The sequence below is a fragment of the Coturnix japonica genome, chromosome 10 (genome assembly GCF_054131305.1).
Source record: "Coturnix japonica strain WE chromosome 10, WE-NBRP24, whole genome shotgun sequence".
NCBI lineage: Eukaryota > Metazoa > Chordata > Aves > Galliformes > Phasianidae > Coturnix > Coturnix japonica.
The window spans coordinates 11797212-11819955 of NC_140672.1; the positions used below are offsets into that span (position 1 = coordinate 11797212).

At 49.9% G+C, this 22744-nt stretch overlaps 1 protein-coding gene and 1 long non-coding RNA gene across 3 annotated transcripts; both read left to right on the top strand.

Annotated features, from left to right (window-relative positions):
* Positions 1–6318: 6318 nt before the first annotated feature.
* On the top strand, positions 6319–10088 carry LOC146759346 (uncharacterized). Its single transcript, XR_014932292.1, has 3 exons — positions 6319–6406; positions 8294–8478; positions 9958–10088. It is a non-coding gene; the product is annotated as an uncharacterized LOC146759346 (long non-coding RNA).
* A 1533-nt stretch (positions 10089–11621) lies between these two features.
* On the top strand, positions 11622–18838 carry LOC146759347 (fibrous sheath-interacting protein 2-like). Of its 2 annotated transcripts, none has more exons than XR_014932293.1 (4): positions 11622–11889; positions 17086–17211; positions 17538–17896; positions 18258–18838. XR_014932293.1 is itself a non-coding variant. In XM_085510285.1 (4 exons), exons 1-3 carry the CDS (start codon positions 16754–16756, stop codon positions 17820–17822), a joined length of 483 nt encoding a protein of 160 aa, XP_085366411.1. In that variant the 5' UTR covers positions 15644–16753; the 3' UTR covers positions 17823–17896; positions 18258–18836. The 2 variants fall into 2 exon arrangements, 1 of the variants encoding a protein (XP_085366411.1); XM_085510285.1 differs by lacking the exon at positions 11622–11889 and adding an exon at positions 15644–16825 and having other exon boundaries at positions 18258–18836.
* The last annotated feature ends 3906 nt before the right edge of the window (positions 18839–22744 follow it).

Below are 22744 nucleotides of genomic sequence, written 5' to 3' on the forward strand. Positions count from 1 at the left end.
TTTGCAATTTGGTTGGTGTTGGTATTCCACATCAGAACACCATGCTTCATAATGGGAGTAAAGGGGACAAGTTTTTTTTTCTGTGAACTGCCTTAATGAGCATGTGGGGAGGGGCACCGGAAGGGAAGTGAGGAAGGGGACGGCGTTGCTGGACTGGCTCCCTGCGAGGAGACAACGTGGTCAGACCTTCCTGCCTTCCACAGCTCCATCGGTGAGATTGGGGACTTGGTATTCTCTTTGTTGAGACTCTCTTGTTGTTGTTTAGTGTTATTAGGTTATTAAACTGCCATTCGTTTTCAGATCACCTTTTTCCTCCCTCATTTTTTTGTTAGACCTAATCGCAATCTCCCTTCCCTTCCCCGTCTCCCTAAACGCACGTGGCCAGGCCAGGCTGGACGCACCTTTGGGCAACCTGACCTAGTGGAAGTTGTCCCTGCCCTTGGCATGGGCTTGGAATGGGAGAGTCTTGGAGGCCCCTTCCTACACAAACCATTCTGTTATTCTATGATTTTCTGGTTCTAGGTGCCAGAGACAGCCAAGGAAGACTTGGGGCTCCCGGGCAGCCGGCCCTCTCCCCGCCAGGGCCCGGCACAGCCCCCCACCTGCCCTGCGCAGTGGGAGGAGAAGAGGCAGGAGCTGAAGGCACTGCAGGCCCAGCTGGAGGGCGAGCGGCTCCGCTCCCAGGAGCTGCAGCGCCGCTGCGCTGCTGAGAGACGTGAGCGGCAGGAGGCGGCAGAGCGGGAGCGGCAGCTGCTGGCCGACAAACTGCGCTCCAAGTGGGAGCGGGTGCGGGTGTCAAAGCTGCAGTGCCTGCGGGAGCAGAACCTGAGGCAGTGGCAAGCAGAGATCTGCCAACTGCTGCAGGAGAAGGAGGCCCAGCTGCACCAGATGCAGGAGCTGCTGCAGAAGCGGCGCAATGACACCATCTGCCAGGCATGGCATCTGCAGCGGCAGCTGGCGGAGGCGCTGCTGAGGAGCGACAGCAGCAGAGCGGACCACAGAATGCAGCAGGAAGTCCAGCGGCAGCTCTGCTGGAAGTCCCGTGCAGAGCAGGCCGTGGAGAGCAAGCGCCTCCAGTGTGAGCTGCAGGAGCAGAGAAGACGCTTCCTGCAGTACATCCTGGAGCACGTGGAGGGGCAGCCACGCGTCTTCTTCAACAGGGCCAGGGCCTGCCATCGGGCTGTAGCAGAGGTGGGTGTTCAGGCTACAGAGCAACAAGAGGCCTGCCCACCTGAGCGCAGGGAGCAGCAGGAGCAGAACACCCATCTGCTGAGTAAGCTGAAGGAGCTGCAGAGACGGTGCAGCCTCCTTGAAGAGAAGAGCAGAAGCTCTCAACAGAATGGAAGGAGGTGGAGTGGCTCAAGGACAAGATGCGTACGCTCTGCCTCCGTACCCAGCAGCTGCTGGAAATAGTCTGGCAGCTCAAGGAGGCCTCTTCCGCATCCAAAGAGGCCACAGAGAAGGCAGAGGACGTCAACCAGCTGCAGGGAAAGCATTTGGAAAAGGAGGCTGCAGAGCAACAAGAGGCCTGCCCACCTGAGCACAGAGAGCAGCAGGAGCAGAACACCCACCTGCTGAGGAAGCTAAAGGAGCTGCATAGACAGTGCAGCCTCCTTGGAGAGAAGTGCTGCCTGCTGAGGAGCAGAAGCTCTCAGCAGATGTGGGAGGAGGTGGAGTGGCTCAAGGACAAGACGCGTACGCTCTGCCTCCGTACCCAGCAGCTGCTGGAAATAGTCCAGCAGCTCAAGGAGGCCTCATCCACATCCAAAGAGGCCAGAGAAGGCAGAGGACATCAACCAGCTGCAGGGACAGCATCTGGAAAAGGAGAATGAGACGGCCAAGGAAGACCCGGGGTTCCCAGGCAGCACAAGCAGCAAGCTGCTGGAGCAGTGCAGCTACCTCCAACAAGCCCTGAGCAACCTGGAGAGGCACTGCCAGGCCCTGAAGGCCCAGAACCACCTGCTGAGAGACCTCCAGCAGGCTGACATCAAGCTTGGAGCGCTCAGCAAGCGTCTGGAGGAAAAATGCACACAGCTCCAGGAGATGGGGAAAAAGCTGAGGCCACACAGAAATCCCAAACAGGAATGCCCCAATCCCCAGGAAAAGCCGGGGGAGTCAAAAGAGTGGCCAGTGGCAGTCTGCATCTACATTTTCGCAGACCATCACCACCAAAACAAAGATTCTTAGCTCGTCACAGCTACAAAATCCTTATGAGGGCCCTAATGAGGACCCAGAAAATGAGCTTCCACTGACACCTGGACAATACATTTATATCTGTGGAGACATGGATGAGGATGGCTGGTTTCTGGGAGAGCTGACGGACGGCACAAGAGGACTGGTCCCTTCCAATCTGGTGGAAGAAGTTTCAGACGATGACCTGGATATCACCGTGCCTCCAGGGCTTCGTGATCTCCTGCTGGATACCGATGATGAAGAGAGATCAGGCAGCAGGAGCAGGGGCAGAAAGTGATGGTCACCATCCAGAAATCTGTGTCCGTGTGTTGGCTCAGCCTGGGGGACACCAAGATTCCTCTCCATAAGACAGCAACATCCCATCAAGATTCCACCTTTCTGGATGAAGGCTACCTCATGCTCCACTTGATGTTCAAGTGGAGTGTGGTCCATCAGCAGGAAGGCCTTAAAAATTCATCCCTTGTAAGACTGAGAATTTATTACATTGGACTGGACTAAAACAACAAAAAACAACAAAAAACACCAAAAACACCAAAACAATTTTAAAAAATTTATATATTATATGTTATTTATATATTATATATATTATAATATATGATTATATAATATATATATTATAATATACATAATATACATTATATACATAATATATATAATATAATAAATACAATGATAAATAATATTATATTATATATATTATAATATTAAAAAAATACTAATAAAAATAACCAAACCCAAAAAGTGTGTCCAGTCTTCTTGTTTTTAGACAGTCTGCTTTTGTAAAGGTACAAGGAAAGGTAGAGGCTGAGGAAAGCCTCCAAAGTCTTTCTCAAGCGCTCTACCTACAAGTATTGGAATCAAGAGAGAAAGGAAACATCACTGCTTGCCTCTGTTCTTTGGGACACCTTAAGCACCTTGGAAGGCCGCACTTCCTGAGCCCTACAGACAGTCTGTCCCAAAGCAGCTGTTTGATCATTTCCATTGGGTGACAATGCATAGCGCTTGCATCGTCTGCAGGCACGGACTCAGATGCAAATCCACATCCTTAACTGTAGGTCCGTACATCCTTTATATACATGCTCCAGCTCCCCCTTGAAATTTTCTTTCTGTCCCTACATGTCAGCATAGCACTTAGCAAGTCTCCTTCACGTCTAGACACCAACTGCCCATACAAGTGCGTGTGATAATGCACACGGCTGCGGCCAGCACTCTGTGTAAAGAGAAACTGTCAGAGAGCTGCACATCAGGGAGGGGTTTCTTGGTCTCAGCCTCTGCTTGCTTTTCTGGCTGGCTGTGAGGGACGCTCACGACCAGGTGAGATGGCACACAGAGGGCGTGGATCTCTGGGAGATAGGAGAGTTACATTCCTTGGAGCCAGATGTGCATTCTTCATTCTCAAGTGTTGAAATCTCTTCTGGTGACAAAGCTGGTGAGACTCAGACAGAGGGATGCCGGTGGATGAGAAGGCCAAAAAGACAGCAAGAGCTGTAACAGTACCTGTGGGAGATGCTGATGAGCGTGGACTTGATCAGCCTGGTTCTCCAAGGAAGGTTTTGGAGAAGGCAAGGGGCAAGAGATGGGAGCGCAGGGAGACAGAGAGATGCTCTCAGCCAGCATTTGTGTGCCGGGGACAGAAAAGCCACTGGCACTGGAGTTTCTTGCTTGCTTGCAGGAGACTCGAGCTTTGTGGATGTGGCCGTGTATTTCAGCAGGGAGGAGCAGGCGCAGTGAGTGCTCTGCCGAGATGTCATGCCGTAGACATATGATTCTATGGCCCTGCTGGCAGAGGGCTTTGCTGCCTTTCCTCCTCATGAAGGCATCTTGGGCACTGCAGAGTGAGCCTGCACAAGCAGCAAAATAAGTGCAGTGCATTTCCTTCCTGATGAATGCAACAGCAACTACAAAAGAAACACGAATGAGTGTGAGTTTCGGAAGAGATTAATGTGCTCTGGACTCTGAGGAAAGACCCACAGTCACCGCTGGCAAGCAGGTGTCAGTCAGCCTTTCAATGAGGTCAGGGAGGGATGAAACAAGGCTCCAAGTATTTGTTGCACAGTTGAGTTGCTTCCTGCTGTGCTTCACAGCACAACATGTTTTTATAAAGATGAATGCCTGGGAAACGGAAAGACTACTTTCATACATCTTGTCTGTGTTAGTTGACTGCAGTTCCAACCAGCTGGACATACAGGGTCTGGCAAATGACACCTGGAAGGAGGTACAGGCAGGAGGCCCAGCACCCTGCAACCTCCAGGTGAGGGAGAGCAGCCAAGGATTCCTTTGGGACCTGCAGGTTCACTGTGTGCAGCATTACATGCAGGAGCATCTGAGTATAGAGATGATGGCAGAGGTACAGAGCTAAGCATCACAGAGAGGGAGAGTTGCTCATTGTTGGAAGTAACCGCGGGAGACGAGTCTCATGCTATCATGATCAACAGGTCTCGTTTATTAGGTGTAACAGCATCTCATTTATACAGTCAGTAATAAGCTCATGCATATTGCAAAAGTAAAGCTTAGGATTGGTAGGTTACATATTACTTCATCTGACCTTTGTGGTTAGCCTTATAGTTACTTTTTCTATGTCTATACATTGCTACACATCTTGTTTTTCCCTTAGGCTGTCCTTGCCTCTAGATACATATTCTGTCTTTAGATACATATCCTGTCTTTCACATCCTGATTTCTCCTCAGCTGGTGCCTTCAATCACGTACCTTCTCTTACAATTTAACTAACGGAGTTTCATCATGTCCTTTCTCACAAAGCCATTCTGCATAAACACTCTCCACAGCTCATCTTGTTTCCCATGGTGAGACAGGAACTAGGAGCCACGAGGAAAATGTGGCCGCATTCTGCTTTCCTCTTCTGTCCCACACCAGCCCCGTCAGAGGGGAGGAACAGCCACGCTTCCACTGAGACGTTCCTCTTCATGCACAAATGAGTGTGCACGGAGCTGTGGGCAGTGCTGGGGCTGCACACATGTGGGTGTGCACAGGTGTGTCCATGCACTGCAGAGATTTGTGCACGCATGTGGGAGGGTGTGCAAGGATGAGGTGGTACGTGTGTGTGTGTGTGTGTGTGTGTGTGTGTGTGTGTGTGCAGGGATGGGGTGGTACGTGTGTGTGTGTGTGTGTGTGTGCAGGGATGGGGTGGTACGTGTGTGTGTGTGTGTGTGCAGGGATGGGGTGGTACATGTGTGTGTGTGTGTGTGTGTGTGTGTGTGCAAGGATGGGGTGGAACGTGTGTGTGTGTGTGTGTGTGTGTGCAGGGATGGGGTGGAACGTGTGTGTGTGTGTGTGTGTGCAAGGATGAGGTGGTACATGTGTGTGTGTGTGTGTGCAGGGATGGGGTGGAACGTGTGTGTGTGTGTGTGTGCAGGGATGGGGTGGAACGTGTGTGTGTGTGTGTGTGTGTGTGTGCAAGGATGGGGTGGTACATGTGTGTGTGTGTGTGTGCAGGGATGGGGTGGTACATGTATGTGTGTGTGTGTGTGTGTGCAGGGATGGGGTGGTACATGTATGTGTGTGTGTGTGTGTGTGCAGGGATGGGGTGGTACATGTATGTGTGTGTGTGCAAGGATGGGGTGATACGTGTGTGTGTGTGTGTGTGTGTGTGCAGGGATGGGGTGGTACGTGTGTGTGTGTGTGTGTGTGTGTGTGTGTGTGTGTGCAGGGATGGGGTGGTACGTGTGTGTGTGTGTGTGTGTGTGTGTGTGTGCAGGGATGGGGTGGTGGCCATTTGCACGAGCACAGAGGTGTGCAAAGCGGTGGGCGATTGCTCCGTTGAAGCAAGAAGCAAGCGTGACAGTGCTCCAGTTGTAAGGAAGTGCATTGCTGGAACAGGGCAGAGCTGAGCCTGCAACTGCAGCCTCCTTTGCACAGCCCAGCTCTCAGAGGGTGAGACAGTTGTGCTTCCTGAGCAGCTCAGGGACGTTGTGGACAGAAGCAGCCGAGTCCAAAGTTCCTGGTGTGAAGTGCTCCGAACATCGGGCTCTCTGGGCGAGCTCCCGGCTGACAGCACTGCTCCCCTCTGCCCTCGCCCGGGCCTGCTGGGAGCTGCAGGGCCTGCTGGGAGCTGCAGGCCCCGCAGGAACTACCACTCCCAGGATGCTGTGCGGCAGCACCGGGCGCCGCCATGACAGTGCTGTGTGCAGTGCTGTGCAGGGCTGGGCCTGTGGGCTCAGGGCACCGGGTGCTCCTTCCCTGAGCCTGCCAGGAGGTAAGGCACCGTGAGGGTGGTTTGGGGGAGACCAAAAGACGTAGAGAGGACGTAGGTGGGACATGGAGGTGAGATAGATGGGGCATGAACTGGATCTAGAGAGAGGGGTGAGAAGGCAAGGTGGATATCCGACAGGTGGGGACAGGGGCCTGTACAGGTCAAGGGCCAAGTCCAGCTCTGCAAGCACAGCAACATGTCGGGGACGCCGGGCTGCGGCTGGGGATGGAGCAGAGCAAGATGGAGAAAGGGGGGAACATTCAGGGAGCGAAGAAATCTCCAAGTGGGGCTTTCTCCATAGCTCAGCCTGCAGCGCAGCCACACGACCTAGGCAGGCCTCAGACTGGGATCCTGCTGCTGGGTGCTGCAGGGTGCAGCCTGGCTCAGTCCTCTCTGCACCTGGGGACTGATGGCTGTGTCTGGGATGGCAGTGAGCCTCCTCCACTCCAGGCTGAGCCACTCAGCTCTCCCAGAATTCCCGTCCATCCCCCTTTCTCATCCCTCCATTCCCACGCAGAACTGACTGAGGAGGGGAGGGATGGGTCCAATGGTGGTGGCAGATCTGGGACACTGCCCTTTCTGCTGCCCTTTCACATTGCCCTGAAGGTGGGCCCGGGGGCCTGGGGAGGTGGGCTTTGTAACTGAAGGAACGGCCGCAGGCAGGCAGAAATATGGCAAAGACATTTAATCATTGAACATAGCAAACAGTCAAGAAATGACAGTATTCCCAACCGTTTCCCACCCTAACAATCCTTTCTGATCCCACCCCCTCAAACTCCCACCCCCAATCAACTTCCCTCCCTCTGCCAAAAACCTCCCAGCCCCCTGTTGTAATCCAAGAAGAATGGCAGCAGCCATGGATCAAGAGAAGGACTTGACAGAGCAGCAGCTGTGGAGCAGGATAAAGAGCAAACCATGTTGGTGGTGGATGCGACAGGCAGTGCCAGCAGGGCGTCCCCTGCTTCAAAGTGCACCTTTCCTCTCTCACCCACCACACATTCTCTCCTGCATTCAGGGTCTGAGGGATTTCTTCCAGTTGTACTCCATATCCGCATGGCCAGTGCGTGATACCGAGCCCAAGTGGAACACCTGCTTGGAAAATGAAATCAACTCTCCCATTCAGTTCTATGAGCGTGTGCCTTCCTCTCAAGTGATGCGTGGTCATATTTGAAAAATCCAAATTAGTTGGATATAAGAGAGGTAATAGCATCATAACCGAGCATTACTAATACATTCAATGATTATTCCTGCAGATTCCAGCACCATTGGTAACATCAGACCCCATTGGATTCACATCCAATCTATTAACATAGTAGAAGCACAAGATAACCTGGATAATGCCTAATAACTCTGATTCCTGAGACAGTAGTTGGCGAACCTGAAGGCAAAAGGTCAGCGCGCTAGGACAAACAGCCAGACAGCAGTATGGTTAAATATGGCTGCGTCCATCGACTGCCCGAAAAGCCATGCTTTTATAGCAGACAGACGAGGGCATTTAAAAACCACACACACTAATTGAAGGAAAGCTATTGCAATAACAACCCTAAAACCCCCGTTGAAAGCCCCGAGCTACTCATTTTTTTCCTAGAGGTGTCCTTGGTTCTCATGCTGTTTCTCCCTCCACAGCTGCTGCTCTGTGAAGCCCTTCTCTTGATGCATGGCTGCTGCTCTGTAAAATTCTTCTGGTATTACAACGGCCCCCCAGATTCCCACCCCAATAATTCCTTCCTCCAAATTGCAACACTGAATTTCAGAGTGTAACATTATCAGAGTACAATTTCTCCCCCAGAATTGCCACCGCACCAAGTTCCCTCCTCATCTCCCTTTCTGCTCTTCTCGTCTGCGCGTCTTCCTTACTTTCACCCTGTCCTTTTTCTTCTGGTGATGGAGATCTTCAGGCTGGAGGAGCTCTTGTCTTGCTGCAGCCACCCCAGCATCCCTTGCCAGCTGTGCTGTGCCCAAACTCATCCTTGCTGATCCATGCCAGCCGATCATCAATGTCTGCCATGTCCTCCGGGCTGCCTGCGCTTGTTGTCACTGCTGGAACAGCAGTCTGGAAAAGGCAATCTGGAAAAGTAAGTTCTTTGTACTTGAAAACTTCTCAGTTCCTTCTGATCTCGATATACAAAGTAGTTCCAAGTCCCTGTAGCTTTTGTGTTTTCTTTTGCAGAAGGATTCTGTGATTCTGTGTGATTCTGTGATCTTTGAGATCCTTTTCAACCCAGGCCATTCTATGACTGTACAGTTCCATACTGGAACAAATATAAAATGCTAACTATGTAAAACATGGAGTAAAACCTGTGTGATTTGTCCACACCAGGAGGTGATTAGAAAACAATTTGTAAGCTACAAAGCTGCTTGCTGGAAAGGAAGAGAAAATAAAACTACAAGAAACAGGGAAAACATTTCTTCCTGAAAATAGGAAGAATAATGGACCTGCCATGAAATTTGGGTGAAGCTGCCTGATTTTATGAAGCTATTCACATTATTTTCTTGGTGCTGTGTTTCCCAAATGAGTGGTTTCTGGCTCTGCTGCAGCACCAGTCTGCATGTGAACATCAACTCTACTCTCCATCTGGGAAGATTAAGACTTCACTTCTCCCACCAGCACCACTGAATTACAGTTACTCAGTGATTAAACAAAGGAATCCTTAAAGAAGGGTTTACAGCTGTCCTGTTGTCTGAAGTGCTTGGGGCATTCTGATGCTATTAAGCTCTATGTATTAACAAGTTCAAAAAGAAAAGGTAGGCATCTGATTGTTGTGACAGTTTCTAAGTTATTTGGAAAGCTGTACCACCCAACCACTCCTTCTATTTGATGGAGGTGACAAAGCTCAGTTTAATTTCTGACTGCTGTTTAAATTCTGAAGCTCGAGCTGTTTCCTGGAGCAGAAAAAGCTCGGAAGCTGTCCCTCCTACAAGCAGGCACCTCTGAGCAAAATATGACATCTCAATTTCTGATGGTAAGGTCAGGAGATCTGATACCAGCGTCTAGCTTTCGGCTTCATGCTATGTTAGTGGGACCTTTGGCATCTAGCACTTAATGATCTTGAAGGTTTCTTCCAACCCAAGCCCTCCCATGATCCTATGATTCTGTGATTTCACTCAGGTTTATTAAGATGAGATGAGTTCTCCTAAATGCACTGTTCTCCATATGATTATATTTGGAGTCTTAAATTATAATTGGGTGACTGAAACCAGACACCAAACTTTCTGATGGCCAAAATGAAATGAAATCAATCCTTTACTGTGTCAGTAGTCTGTAACTAGAGCCCATCAGGTAATTCCCAGCCTCCTGCCTGTATCAGTGGCTGCACACAGTGAAAAAGTCTGATGGGATTTTAACCTCTAAAATGTTCCAAAGCAACCAGAGGGTGAATATATTCACTATGCAAATACCTGCAGGAATAAGCTTGTCATGTATGTCCTCAGGTACCACAGTAGTTACTGGTGGGACTCAGTAGGTCATGCTGCAAGTTGAGTCTGCTGATCTTGAAGGTCTTTTCCAGCCTACATGACCTTATGCTAATATTTCTGTATTTATTTCTGTTCAGCTCCCAGAAAACCTCCCACCCAGCCCCCAGTTGACCCCGTGGTGAAAAATAAAACAGAAACCTCAGTGATGCTGGCATGGACCCCTCCGAAGATGCACTGCCCCATTCCAATCAATGGCTACATCGTGGAATGCAAGAAACTAACTGGCTTCACCTGGGTGAGGTGCCACGAGTCTCATCTCCCCTTCCCAGAGTTCATGGTGAGCAATCTGTCTGAAGAGGCTGATGATCAGTTCCGAGTGTCTGCAGTCAATGCGCATGGACAGACCCCGTCTCTGGAATTCCCAGGGAGCGTGCACCTTGGTAAGCACAAAAACCCCAGTAAAAATGGGTCAGTGTGTGCTGAGCAGCTGTGTTGGTTCCCTAAAGATGCTTCCTTTGACTTTAAGGATAGTAGTGCATTAACACACCAAAGGCTTTCCTTTATTCCTAGTTCTCCTATCTCATATCAACCTCCAGCTACCACTAAAGTGATACAAGTTATGTTTCTGTGACAGGGACATGAATATCCTTATCTTTTGATATCTCATATGTGCAAGATCTGTAACAGATCTTAAGCACAGAAGTGCTTCTTCCAGCACTCATGCAAAGGGAGAAGTAGAAATGTCCCTATGATTTAATCTTCCATCTCTAAATGAGATACCAGACTTGCATCTAAAGAGCATTAAGACATTCATGTTGTTCTTCCTCAGAACCAGTCCTGGTTGTGAAATCCCCCCTAACAACTGGTGAAGCTGTACCTGGAGGGGATGCCATGTTTACTATTGACCTTACAACAACGTGTCGCGGCACTTGGTACCTCAGTGGTAAAGTCTTACAGGAAAGCGAGACCTGGATCATCAAGAGAACCCAAACTACTCACAGCCTAATGATAAAGAACGTCACCAAGAACGAGGATGGAGCAGAAGTGAAATTTGTTGCCAAAAATGTTGATGTCAGCACCAAGATGAGAGTGAGAGGTATTTGCTTTGATCCTTCTCCTTTCCTCTTACAGTCAAGGCATAGTTGCTGTGATCTGATGATTAGAACTGGGGCTGCAGGCATTCACTGACTGTACCAAATACCTGAAATTGCATCCCATGGACTGACGTGAGTCCTGGTAATGACCTAAACATGATAGCACTGAGTGTAGGGTAAGCCAATCTACCCAGCTGCTTGGTATCTGAACCAGATTGCTCCATGCCAGCTGATGAATGTCTGCAGTTCACAGCTACTGGCCAGTGCCTTCAGTCACCAGGTTTACCACTGCATCACCATAGAGCAGTACTTTCAGCTCCAGGTTCAGACAGCCTTTCTGATTGCACTGGAATAGTTTAGAAGTAGGGGAGCAATCATTCCAATAATATCTCTATCAATCAGCTTTGCATGACAAAATAAAACAAATAAAGATTCATTATGGGAGGAGCTGTTTGTCATTGGGTGGAAACCTCCGCAGAAGCATGTTTAGAGCATTATTAAACAGTAGAAGGAGATGTTTGGTTGATTTTTACTTAGTAAATCCGGCAAGAAGAACAAATTAAATTTCTTGAATTGCTCAGCACTGACCCAGTTATGAGTGCAGGAACAGAAGGTGATACTTTTTCAGAGATGTTGCAGCAAACATTGACCACGTTAGCCTGATATAAATTGAAATAACGAGGCCTTTGCTCCTGACAGGTGCCGCAGTGAGATTTACCAAGAAGAGCAAAGATGTAGAAAAGATCTCCGCTCGGCTGCGTGAGGAAGCCAAACTGCAGGCTGAGCTTTCAGACACAGGTGCTACTGTGGAGTGGATGAAGGATGGGAAGGAGCTCAAGGTCAGTGAAAAATAGGAACTGCACATTGTGGGGAAGAAACAGACCCTGAAAATTCACAGCGTCTCCATGGATGATGCTGCAAGTTATCAGTGCATCTGTGAGGGGGATAAAATGCTCTATCAGCTTTCAGTGAAAGGTATGTGACAGTCTGGGCTGTCCTCTTCCTGCCCAGGGCCAGCAGACTGCATTCACCTGACTCCCCGACAGTCCAGCTGTTGTCAGACAGCATCTGGGGTGTTTTCAGTGGCTGTTTTGACTTGAACTAGCCAATCTGCTTTGTAGAGCCATTTGATTTCTGTGTTCTGTCCTGTGATTCGTCCCTAAGATATAGAGGAAATCAAGGGAAAGATAGGAAAAAGAGCATCCCAGTCTTCCTGTTCTTCTCCCAGGGTGGCCACGAGAGATGATGTAAACAGCTCTTTTTGTAGCAGTGATCCAAAATGTAGAAGAGACCTGTGAAGAGTCACAGGGATGTTTACTTAGCTGTCATTCCATGGTGGGCTTTTTCTTGCACAGATGTAGAGAGAAACTTAACTTTCCCACGCAGGTCTCTGTTTTGCTGCAGGGTGTAGGTCTGATCTCTGAGATCCACACGCTGGGCCTTGATAGCAATAAATGAGAGCCCTTTGTTTTCTCCAGTGGAAGACTTTCCATTTCTGCAGTACCCTCTGCAGATGACACAAATGCAAATGCACCTTCTTCCCAGCAACAATTGCCTTTTTTTTTTCACACTGAGTATGCATGAGGCTCTTCATCATATTCTGCTGGCTTGTCACCCTTGTTGATCCATGGAGAAACAACAAAGCCCTAGAGTAGTGTATGCACTTTGGCATTGGAGAGCTTACTTAATTGCTTCTTCTCAAAGAACAAACTCCAGAGAGACATGGAGAAAGCTCCAAACAGAACTGAATAATGGGACTAAATTGATGGAGAGCAGAACTTCCTGCCAAGGCTTGTCAGCTAGTCTTCATTTTGCTTTTCTTCTCACTGTCATGTTAGCATAATATTTCATACTGGCAGGTCTGCCCCCAGAATTAACTGAATTAGCTGATGGACGTTTCCATGTGCTTTGCACTGTAATGTGACTATCAAATGAGTAATCAATGCTGTTATTTTAAAACCTGTGTTGGCAAGCTGTAAGACAAACAACTGCTGTTGGTAGCTTGGTTACTGCAGAATCAGCTTTCGTGTATCTCATAGATAGGGAAGAGACCCTTAAGGGTCAGCTAGTTGGACTGCCTGGCAATGAACAGGGGCACCGCAGCTCCATCAGGTGCTCTGAGCCCTGTCCAGCCTGACTTTGAACATCCTCAGGCTCACCAATCTTATACCCATGCCACACACTCGCAGTATTTCACCATTCAGCATCGCCACTTGTATCTTCTCTTGCTGTAAACCAGAGCTAGCTGGTAAATCATCTGCTGTGCGGGTCAGCTGTGTCTCTCCCATGGGCATCACGTGGCTGCTGGGAGGCTCTGAAGAGCTGCAGCCAGAGGTGTGTCACCCGCTGGGCCTCGTGCCCAAAGGAGCCCACAGGAAAGTGTTGTTGCAGTTTGTCATGCACTGCACTGCCATGAGACTTGACGTGCCAGACATCCTCTGACACGTGACCTCCTGCATCCAGGCAGGACATCTGAGACGTCTCCTTCAGCCTGACGTGGCTGCAGTTTCACACTGGTTTTACTAAGGAAGGAGAAGGCACGTGGATGAAACTCTTTTCCTGCTCTTCCTGGCATTAGCTCATAGTACAAGTAAAGCACTGTCAGGTCAAGCCTGGAGGAGTAATGCTTGTCACTGACATGTTCCTGTTCAGGGTGGAGCTGGAGGGTAAAATAACACAAGAAATTGTCATTGAATTTCAATATCTGTGAAATTCAGCTGGCTTCATTCACAGAACCTGGCGTTAAGATCTGTTTTCTGGTTTCTATCTTGAGCCTATTTTCCATAACCCAGTCCTCATTTATGAACTGAAGCTCTACTGAAAGCCTTTCGCTGTTTATGCTCATGCTGCAGCGCAGCGCTTGTGACCTTTAACAGCACATTCACATTCCTCTGATCACAGGATCCTTAAGGTTGATTAAGACCCTCTAGTCCGACTGCTCACCCATCACCACCATGATGCTCACCATCAGCTAGCTAAAAACTCAGCAGAGATGATAGATCAAGCACAACACTGGATTTGGGATGGCTAGAGATTCCTAAGATATTGAAGGATTGCTTGCAGGTGGTGTTGGCTCAGGTATTCACCCTGCATCCCACCTCCTGTTCTGTTTGGTTGAGAATCATGCATTCTGCAATTTCACTTTGTAATTCAAAGACCCTGGCTTTATCTGTTGACAAACTGATCTAAAACAAGCCAAGAAGACTCCGTTGGAACTGGTTGATGCAGAACAAAGGACATCCCCAAAGGACAAGTTGCACTGTTTGATGAACATTATTGGATGAGAGCTAAGCTAAGATTTAAAAAGTTCTGGGGCTGTCTCTGAGCATCAGATACAGAGGAAGCCTGCATGATTCCCTGAGAATGGATACCTCCTACTTTGGTGTAGGGTTAAGGGAACACTAGCAGTAACTCCTATCACAAAATGTCACATGGCTCAGACAAAATGCCATCAAGAGGGCTTAATTAGGAGCACCAAATGGTCACAAGATGGTCTCAGGGCAGGGAAGTAATCTATCTATGTGATATTGATTGATGCTGTTAGTTCTTAACAGCTTGACTCTAGAGGGACTGTTCTTCTTTGGTCACCTAGTTTTAAAAGAATAGATGGCTCCTGTCTATTACAATTTTTAAGGCATTATTTGTTCACTGATGCCATAAATGTGCCTGGCATAGCAATTGGCCTTGGTATATTCAGCTCGGCGTCCAGTCGGATCTTGAATATCTCCACAGAAGGAGACTCCACCACCTCCCTGGGCAGCCTGTTCCAGTGCTACGTCACCCTCACCGTAAAGAAGTTCTTCCGCATCTTCGTGCAGAACTTCCAATGCTGAAGTTTCATCCCATTACCCCTAGTCCTGTCCCTACACATTACTGAAAAGAGACCAGCCACGCCACTATGGCACCCACACCTCAGGTATTTATAAACCTGGATCAAATCCCCTCTCAGCCTTCCCTTCTCAAGGCTAAACAGACCCAGCTCGCTAAATCTCTCCTCATAGGGGAAATGCTCCAGGCCCTTCACCATCTTAGTGGCCCTCCGCTGGACTCTTTCCAAGATATCCCTGTCTTTTTTGTACTGGGGAGCCCAGAACTGGACACAGCACTCCAGAGGAGGCCTCACCGGGGCAGAGTAGAGGAGGAGGATCACCTCCCTCGACCCGCTGGCCATGCTCTTTTTAATGCACCCCAGGATGCCATTGGCCTTTTTGGCCACAAGGGCACACTGCTGGCTCATGGTCAATCTGTCGTCCACCAGGACGCCTAGGTCCCACTCAGCAGAGCTCCTGTCCAGCAGCTCTTCCCCCAGCCTGTACTGGTGCATGCAATTATTTCTCCCTAGGTGCAAGACTCTACACTTGCTTTTGTTAAACCTCATCTGGTTTCTTACTGCTCAGCTCTCCAGCCTGTCCAGGTCTCTCTGAATGGCAGCACAGCCTTCAGGCGTGCCAGCCAATCCTCCCAAATTCGTGGCATCAGCAAACTTGCTGAGGGTGGTCACTATCCCCTCATCAAGGTCACTGATGAAGATGTTGAACAAGATCGGACTCAGCACAGACCCCTGGGGGACGCCGCTAGTTACAGGCCTCCAGCCAGATTCCGCACCAGAAATGACAACCCTCTGCACTCGGCCAGTCAGCCAATTCTCGACCCACTTCACCGTCCACTCATCTATCCCATACTTCCTCAGCTTTGTTATAAGGATGTCAAGGGGGACAGCATCAAAAGCCTTACAGAAATCAAGGTAGACTACATCTACCGCTCTCCCCCTGTCCACCCAGCTAGTGACATCTTCATAAAAGGCCTACAGGTTGGTCGAGCACGACCTCCCCTTGGTGAACCCATGCTGAGTACTCCTGATAACCTCCTTTTCTCCCAGTTGTCTGGAGATGGCATCCAGCACAAGCTGTTCCATCACCTTCCCTGGGACAGAGGTGAGGCTGACTGGCCTATAATTACCCGGGTCCTCCTTCTTGCCATTTTGAAGACAGGAGTGACACTGGCCGTCCTCCAGTCTTCAGGCACCTCCCCAGTTCTCCAAGACCTCTGACAGATTACAGAGAGCGGCTCAGCAACGACCTCCAGCAGCTCCCTCAGCACCTGTGGATGCACCCCATCAGGTCCCAAGGATTTATGGACCTTAATGTTTCCTAGGCACTCACAGACCACCTCTTCCCTGACTAAAGGGAAATCTCCCATTCCCCACACTCTCTCATTAACCTCCAGGGCCTGGGATTCCAGAGGGAGAGCCCTTTCACTAAAGACAGAAGCAAAAAAGGCGTTCACTATTTCCACCTCCTCAGCATCCCTCCTCTCCCTGGAAGCACTCAAGGCCAGGCTGGATGTGTTGTGAGCAACCTGGTCTACAGCGAGGTGTCCCTGTCTATAGCAGGTTGGAACGAGGTGATCTTAAGGGTCCCTTCCAACACAAACCATTCTAAGATTCTAGGACAGAAAAACAGGCCAGCTCTCCCACATTGTTTCAGTGTCATTTACTTATAAAACAAGCTCTGGGACAACCCGAGAAGGTATTTGTTCCACGTGCAGCATCACCTGTGATAGAAACCAAGGAAGCCTACAGCAGGCCTCAGGACTCAGCAAGCCTTTTTGGCTCAAAGCAGGGCCAGCTGGAGCAGCTTACCACGAGTGCACCCAGAAGGGCCTCCATGCAGCTGCAGGCTTGCCGCATGTCATTGCATGTCATTGTGATGCAACAGTGGGTGAGCGTGACATAAAGGTGCAGGCTGGAACTCCGGCTGGGGTGGCCTCAGTTCGCTGCTGCTGGAGCGAGAGGTGGTAGCGGAGGGTTGCAGCTCTCAGAGAGTTCCTACCAGGAGCCATGGAGTGCTGTTGCAGTGCTGGATTCCGAAATCCAGATGAATTTCTGAGCAGAGCGGGGAAGAGCGGAAAGGTGAGCGCTGCTACATCAAGAGAGGGCTGAGTGCAGTAGCCTGGGGTATGCAGGGCTGCTCTGGGGCTGTAGATGCTCTCCAGAGGCTGAGGGACACTTCTCCTCATGCTGGTGCTGGAGAAGGCTTGCAGGGAATCACACCTCTCTGCACATCCCAGCATCGGTTACAGAAGTGGGGAGGGAGCTGCCAAAGGGAGCGGAGGTGGGCTGGAGAGGGGAATGGAGTGTCTGAGTGTCCAAGCGTGTCTTTGTCTTTCTAGCTCCGACCCAGAGGACAGGAAGTTGGAGCAGGAGGTAGCTGGCTGTTGGACCTTCCACTCGGGGTTAAAATCCCTGTGCAGCCCGGCACCAAGCTCCTTTTCGCCAGGAGAAAGCTGGGGGAAAAGGTGAGAGGAGTAAGGAAGCGTCAAAAAGGGCTCTTGTTTCCTGGGGTTGCCGCCATGCCAAGGAGGCCTTGTGTTGGGATGCCAATCCCATGTGTTGGGATGCTGGGGCCAGGCACCCATCAGGCACAGAAATGTGGAGACCGGGTCGTTCCTGGAGGAGGGTGCAACCCTCTGCTCTCCCTCTTGGAGGACTTAGGAAAACCCAGACATGACTGTTTGGGAAAGAGGCAAGAGGCCAGCCTGTGGGTGTGAGCAGCTTGGAAGTGTCTCTGTTTCTTTGCTGCTCTCTCCTTCCCCATTCACACTCTACAACACATCTCTTCCAGCTCCACCAGCCTTCTCCTCAGTTTGACCTGAGAGATCCGTACAGTCGCAATCTGTGCACAGAGTACAACAGCCTGCATGACCCGCATCTGCGGGAGTTCCACAACCGCAAAAACAACCTGCGGAACCTGAAGAAACGGGGCTTGGTCACCGAGGATGGCGACGTAAGTTTGGCTGTTGGGCTGACCAACACGGGTCTCCTCAGGAGGGCTTTCCAGTCTGCCAGGCAGGGGCCTGACACTACAGCCATCTGTCATTGTCTCTTCTGTAGGTTGTCTGCACTCTGAAGGAGTTCAACGAGTACAGGCAGTACCTGACCAGGCTGAAGCTGGAGAAAAAGCAAGCAAAGAGGCGAGAAGAGGTAGGCAAAGCCCAGTATTGGTAGGCACGTGTCAGCAGCATGGCACTGAGGGCACGGGCTTTACTTGATGGATCTGAGGGAGATGGGGAAAGCAGAAAAGGTGAGGGGCGGGCTGGTGGTCTAGGCATTGAGGCATGGAAAGGACAGCTCAGCTCAGAGCTGAGCTAGCACAGCGTGCTGGTGTGAAGGCAGCCTGGAAAGTTGCTTGCTTACAAGCAGAGCACTGTGGCAGCCGTTCTCTTCTGCCCTCATTGCAAGGCTGAAGCAGTGTGCTTGCCCTCTTCTGCGTAAAGCAGCAGTACTTAGGGTGGGAAGCACTCTCTAAGACAAGACCAAGCATAAACCCTCTGTTCCCTTCCAGGATGAGCTTCTTCAGGAGATTTCCAATTTGAAGAAGTCGATCCACAGACTACAGATGGCCAGGGACAAGTTCCAGCCCGGTCCCGTGGATTACATTGCGGGTTCGAAAATCAGACCCACAATGCTTCATAAACCAGCTGGCCCCTCTCCTTCATGCTATAATCTTCTGTCTGGACAATGCAGAAGGAATGTGGCTTTGATGGAGCGTGGCCTTCAGGGAGACTCATGGAGCACAGGGCGTGCAATGAAGCTGCCTGAGAAGTCACCCAAACCTGCGTTGGGCAGGGAAGGCTCCAAACTCCCCAGAATCATCCAGACTACTTCTGCGTCAACAACAAACTCCAAACTCCCCAGAAGCATTCGTACTGCTTCTGACCCAACAGCAAACTCCAAACTCCCCAGAATCATCCAGACTACTTCTGCGTCAACAACAAACTCCAAACTCCCCAGAAGCATTCGTACTGCTTCTGACCCAAAAACAAACTCCAGAGTCCCTAGAAGCATCCAGGCCCCAGTGAAGGGAAAAGGAAAAAAAGGGGAAAACAAGTAGAGAGATTGGCCAAAAACCAAAACAGTGGCAACAAATTAGTTTTAATTGGCTTAATTAATTTTAATTTGTTTAATTCGTTTTAATTTGTTTAATTAATTGACCAAAGATGATACCAGAATGCAAGATAACACACTACAGTACAATATATCATAATTAGTATCAGAATTAGAATTAAAACCAATAAAAAAAATTAAAAAAATAACATTACAAAGTGTGTCCGAAAACTGAAGTCCTTATTCTAAAGCCGAGGTGAGACAACCCAGGGAGTTCTCGTGCTGCTGGGATCAAAAAGGAAAGGGGAGATCAAGTGATATACGGATGGCTTTTATCTTTTGCACTGAACATAAAGGGTGACAGAGCAGCAAGCAATCCTCTGGGGGATGTAGTTGTTCTCTGCTGGGGGTACATGCAGTGTTACAGGCTTGGGACAGAATGGCTGGATGACTGTGAAGAGGAAAGGGACCTGGGGCTGTTGGTCGATGCTCTGCTCAACATGAGCCCACAGTGTGCCCAGGTGGCCAAGAAGGCCAAGGGCATCCTGGCCTGTATAAGAAACAGTGTGGCCAGCAGGAGCAGAGAGGTGATCATCCCTCTGTACTCAGCTCTGGTGAGGCCGCATCTCAAGTACTGTGTTCAGTTTTGGGCTCCTCACTACAAGAAGGACATGGAGGATGAGGTCCTCACAGGGGACTTCAACCACCCTGATATCTGTGGGAGGGACAACACAGCATTGCACCAGAAATCAAAGAGGTTTCTGGAATGTGCTGATGATAACTTCCTCTTCCAAGTAGTATGGGAACCTCAAAGATCAGGTTAGGAAAGCTAAAACCCAGGCAGAACTAAATCTACCTGGGGACAGAAAGGGGAACAGGTATATCAGTGATTAAAAAGAAGGTAAGCGAGGATGTGGGCCCTCTCTGGAAGGCAACTAGAGGCCTGGTCATGAGGAATACAGAGAGAGCTGAGGTGCTCAATGACTTCTTTGCTTCAGGCCTCACTGGCAAGTGCTCTAGGCCCAGAGCCCAAACTGCAGAAAGCAACAGTAAAACTTGGAGAAGGTGGATCTGTAAGTGCTGTAAGTGAAGATGAGGTTCTAGACCATCGAAAGAATCTGAAGCTGCACAAGTCCAAGGGATCCATCCGCAGGTTCTGAGGGAACTGGTGGATGAACTTGCCAAGCCGCTGTGCATCGTATTTGAAAGGTCATGGCAGTCTGGTGAAGTTCCCACTGATCAGAAAAGGGGAAACATAACCCCCCTATTCCGGATCGGGAAAAAAGAAGATCCAGGGAACTACAGGCCAGTCAGTCTCACCTCTGTGCTTGGTAAGATCGCGGGGTAGATCCAACTGAAGGCCCTACTGCACCACACGGAAAAATAAAGACAAGGTGGCTGGTGGTAATCAAAATGGTTTCACCATGGGCAAGTCAGACGTGACAAACTTGGTGGCCCATGTCAACTTCATGAAGTTCAACAAGGACAAGTGCCCTGAGTTGGGGAAATCTCAAGCACAGATAAAGGTTGGGTGGAGAATGGCTTGAGAGCAGCACCGAGGAGAAGGATTTGGGGGTCTCAGATGATTCAGCACGAGGTGGCAGTGTACGCTTGCGGCCTGGAAGGCCAAATATATCCCAGGTTTCATCAAGAGAAGTGTGACCAGCGAGTCGAGGAGGCGACTCTGCCCCTCCGCGCTGCTCCCGTAAGACCCCACATGGAGTACTGCGTCCAGCTCTGGGGACCCCAACACAAGGACACTGTGCTGTTGGAGCAGGTCCAGATGAGGGAAATGGAGATGATCAGAGGGCTGGAGCACCTCCCCTAGAAGGACAGGCTGAGAGAGCTGGGGCTCTTCAGCCTGGAGAAGAGAAGGCTCCAGGGGGACCTTATAGCAACCTCCCAGTATCTGAAGGGAGTGCATAGGAAAGCTTGGGAGGGACTTTTTATAAATGCATGTAGTGACAGGATGAAGGGAAATGGTTTTAAACTGGAAGAGGGTAGATTTAGAATACATACCAGGAAGAACTTTACTGTGAGGGTGGTGAAACACTGGAACAGTCTTCCCAGTGAGGCTGTGGTTGCCTCACAGAATCACAGAATTGCAGGGGTTGGAAGGGACCTCTAGAGATCATTGAGTCCAACCCTCCTGGAAAGCAGGCTCCCTACACCACGTCACACAGCTCGGTGTCCAGTCGGATCTTGAATATCTCCACAGAAGGAGACTCCACCACCTCCCTGGGCAGCCCGTTCCAGTGCTACGTCACCCTCACCGTAAAGAAGTTCTTCCGCATCTTCGTGCAGAACTTCCAATGCTGAAGTTTCATCCCATTACCCCTAGTCCTGTCCCTACACATTACTGAAAAGAGACCAGCCACGCCACTATGGCACCCACACCTCAGGTATTTATAAACCTGGATCAAATCCCCTCTCAGCCTTCCTTTCTCAAGGCTAAACAGACCCAGTTTGCTAAATCTCTCCTCATAGGGGAAATGCTCCAGGCCCTCCACCATCTTAGTGGCCCTCTGCTGGACTCTTTCCAAGAGATCCCTGTCTTTTTTGTACTGGGGAGCCCAGAACTGGACACAGTATTCCAGAGGAGGCCCCAACGGGGCAGAGTAGAGGAGGAGGATCACCTCCCTCGACCCACTGGCCATGCTCTTTTTAATACACCCCAGGATGCCATTGGCCTTCTTGGCCACAAGGGCACACTGCTGGCTCATGGTCAATCTGTCGTCCACCAGGACGCCCAGGTCCCACTCAGCAGAGCCCCTCTCCAGCAGCTCTTCCCCCAGCCTGTACTGGTGCATGCAATTATTTCTCCCTAGGTGCAAGACTCTACACTTGCTTTTGTTAAACCTCATCCGGTTTCTTACTGCTCAGCTCTCCAGCCTGTCCAGGTCCCGCTGAATGGCAGCACAGCCTTCAGGCGTGTCAGCCAATCCTCCCAACTTCGTGTCATCAGCAAACTTGCTGAGGGTGGTCACTATCCCCTCATCAAGGTCACTGATGAAGATGTTGAACAAGACCGGACCCAGCACAGACCCCTGGGGGACGCCGCTAGTTACAGGCCTCCAGCCAGATTCCGCACCACCAACGACAACCCTCTGCACTCGGCCAGTCAGCCAATTCTCGACCCACTTCACCATCCACTCATCTATCCCATACTTCCTCAGCTTTGTTATAAGGATGTCAAGGGGGACAGTATCAAAAGCCTTACAGAAATCAAGGTAGACTACATCTACCGCTCTCTCCCTGTCCACCCAGCTAGTGACATCTTCATAAAAGGCCTACAGGTTGGTCGAGCACGACCTCCCCTTGGTGAACCCATGCTGAGTACTCCTGATAACCTCCTTTTCTCCCAGTTGTCTGGAGATGGCATCAAGCACAAGCTGTTCCATCACCTTCCCTGGGACAGAGGTGAGGCTGACCGGCCTATAATTACCCGGGTCTTCCTTCTTGCCATTTTGAAGACAGGAGTGACACTGGCCGTCCTCCAGTCTTCAGGCACCTCCCCAGTTCTCCAAGACCTCTGACAGATTACTGAGAGCGGCTCAGCAACGACCTCCAGCAGCTCCCTCAGCACCTATGGATGCACCTCATCAGGTCCCAAGGATTCATATTCAGTGACTGAAAGCAACAGTTGTTGCTCTAAGAAATGCAATACTAAGCTAGGTCTGCCTGTAGCTGACAGCCATCAGCTTGCTCCTCAGGCAGGTTCTGTCTGGATGGAATGAAGGGCATGAAATACTGATGTGCTCATCAAACGCTGCTTGTTAGCTTAGAGACAAGGTGTTAAATAGGTTTGTTCATGTATTGCAAACATGTTACTTAGCTGCCTTCATTCTAGCTTCAGAAGAACATGTGCAGAATACAGAATTGATTAAAAGAAATAAGAACTGTCTGCATAGAACTTACTCTTTCCTTTACACAGGAGAATCAAGC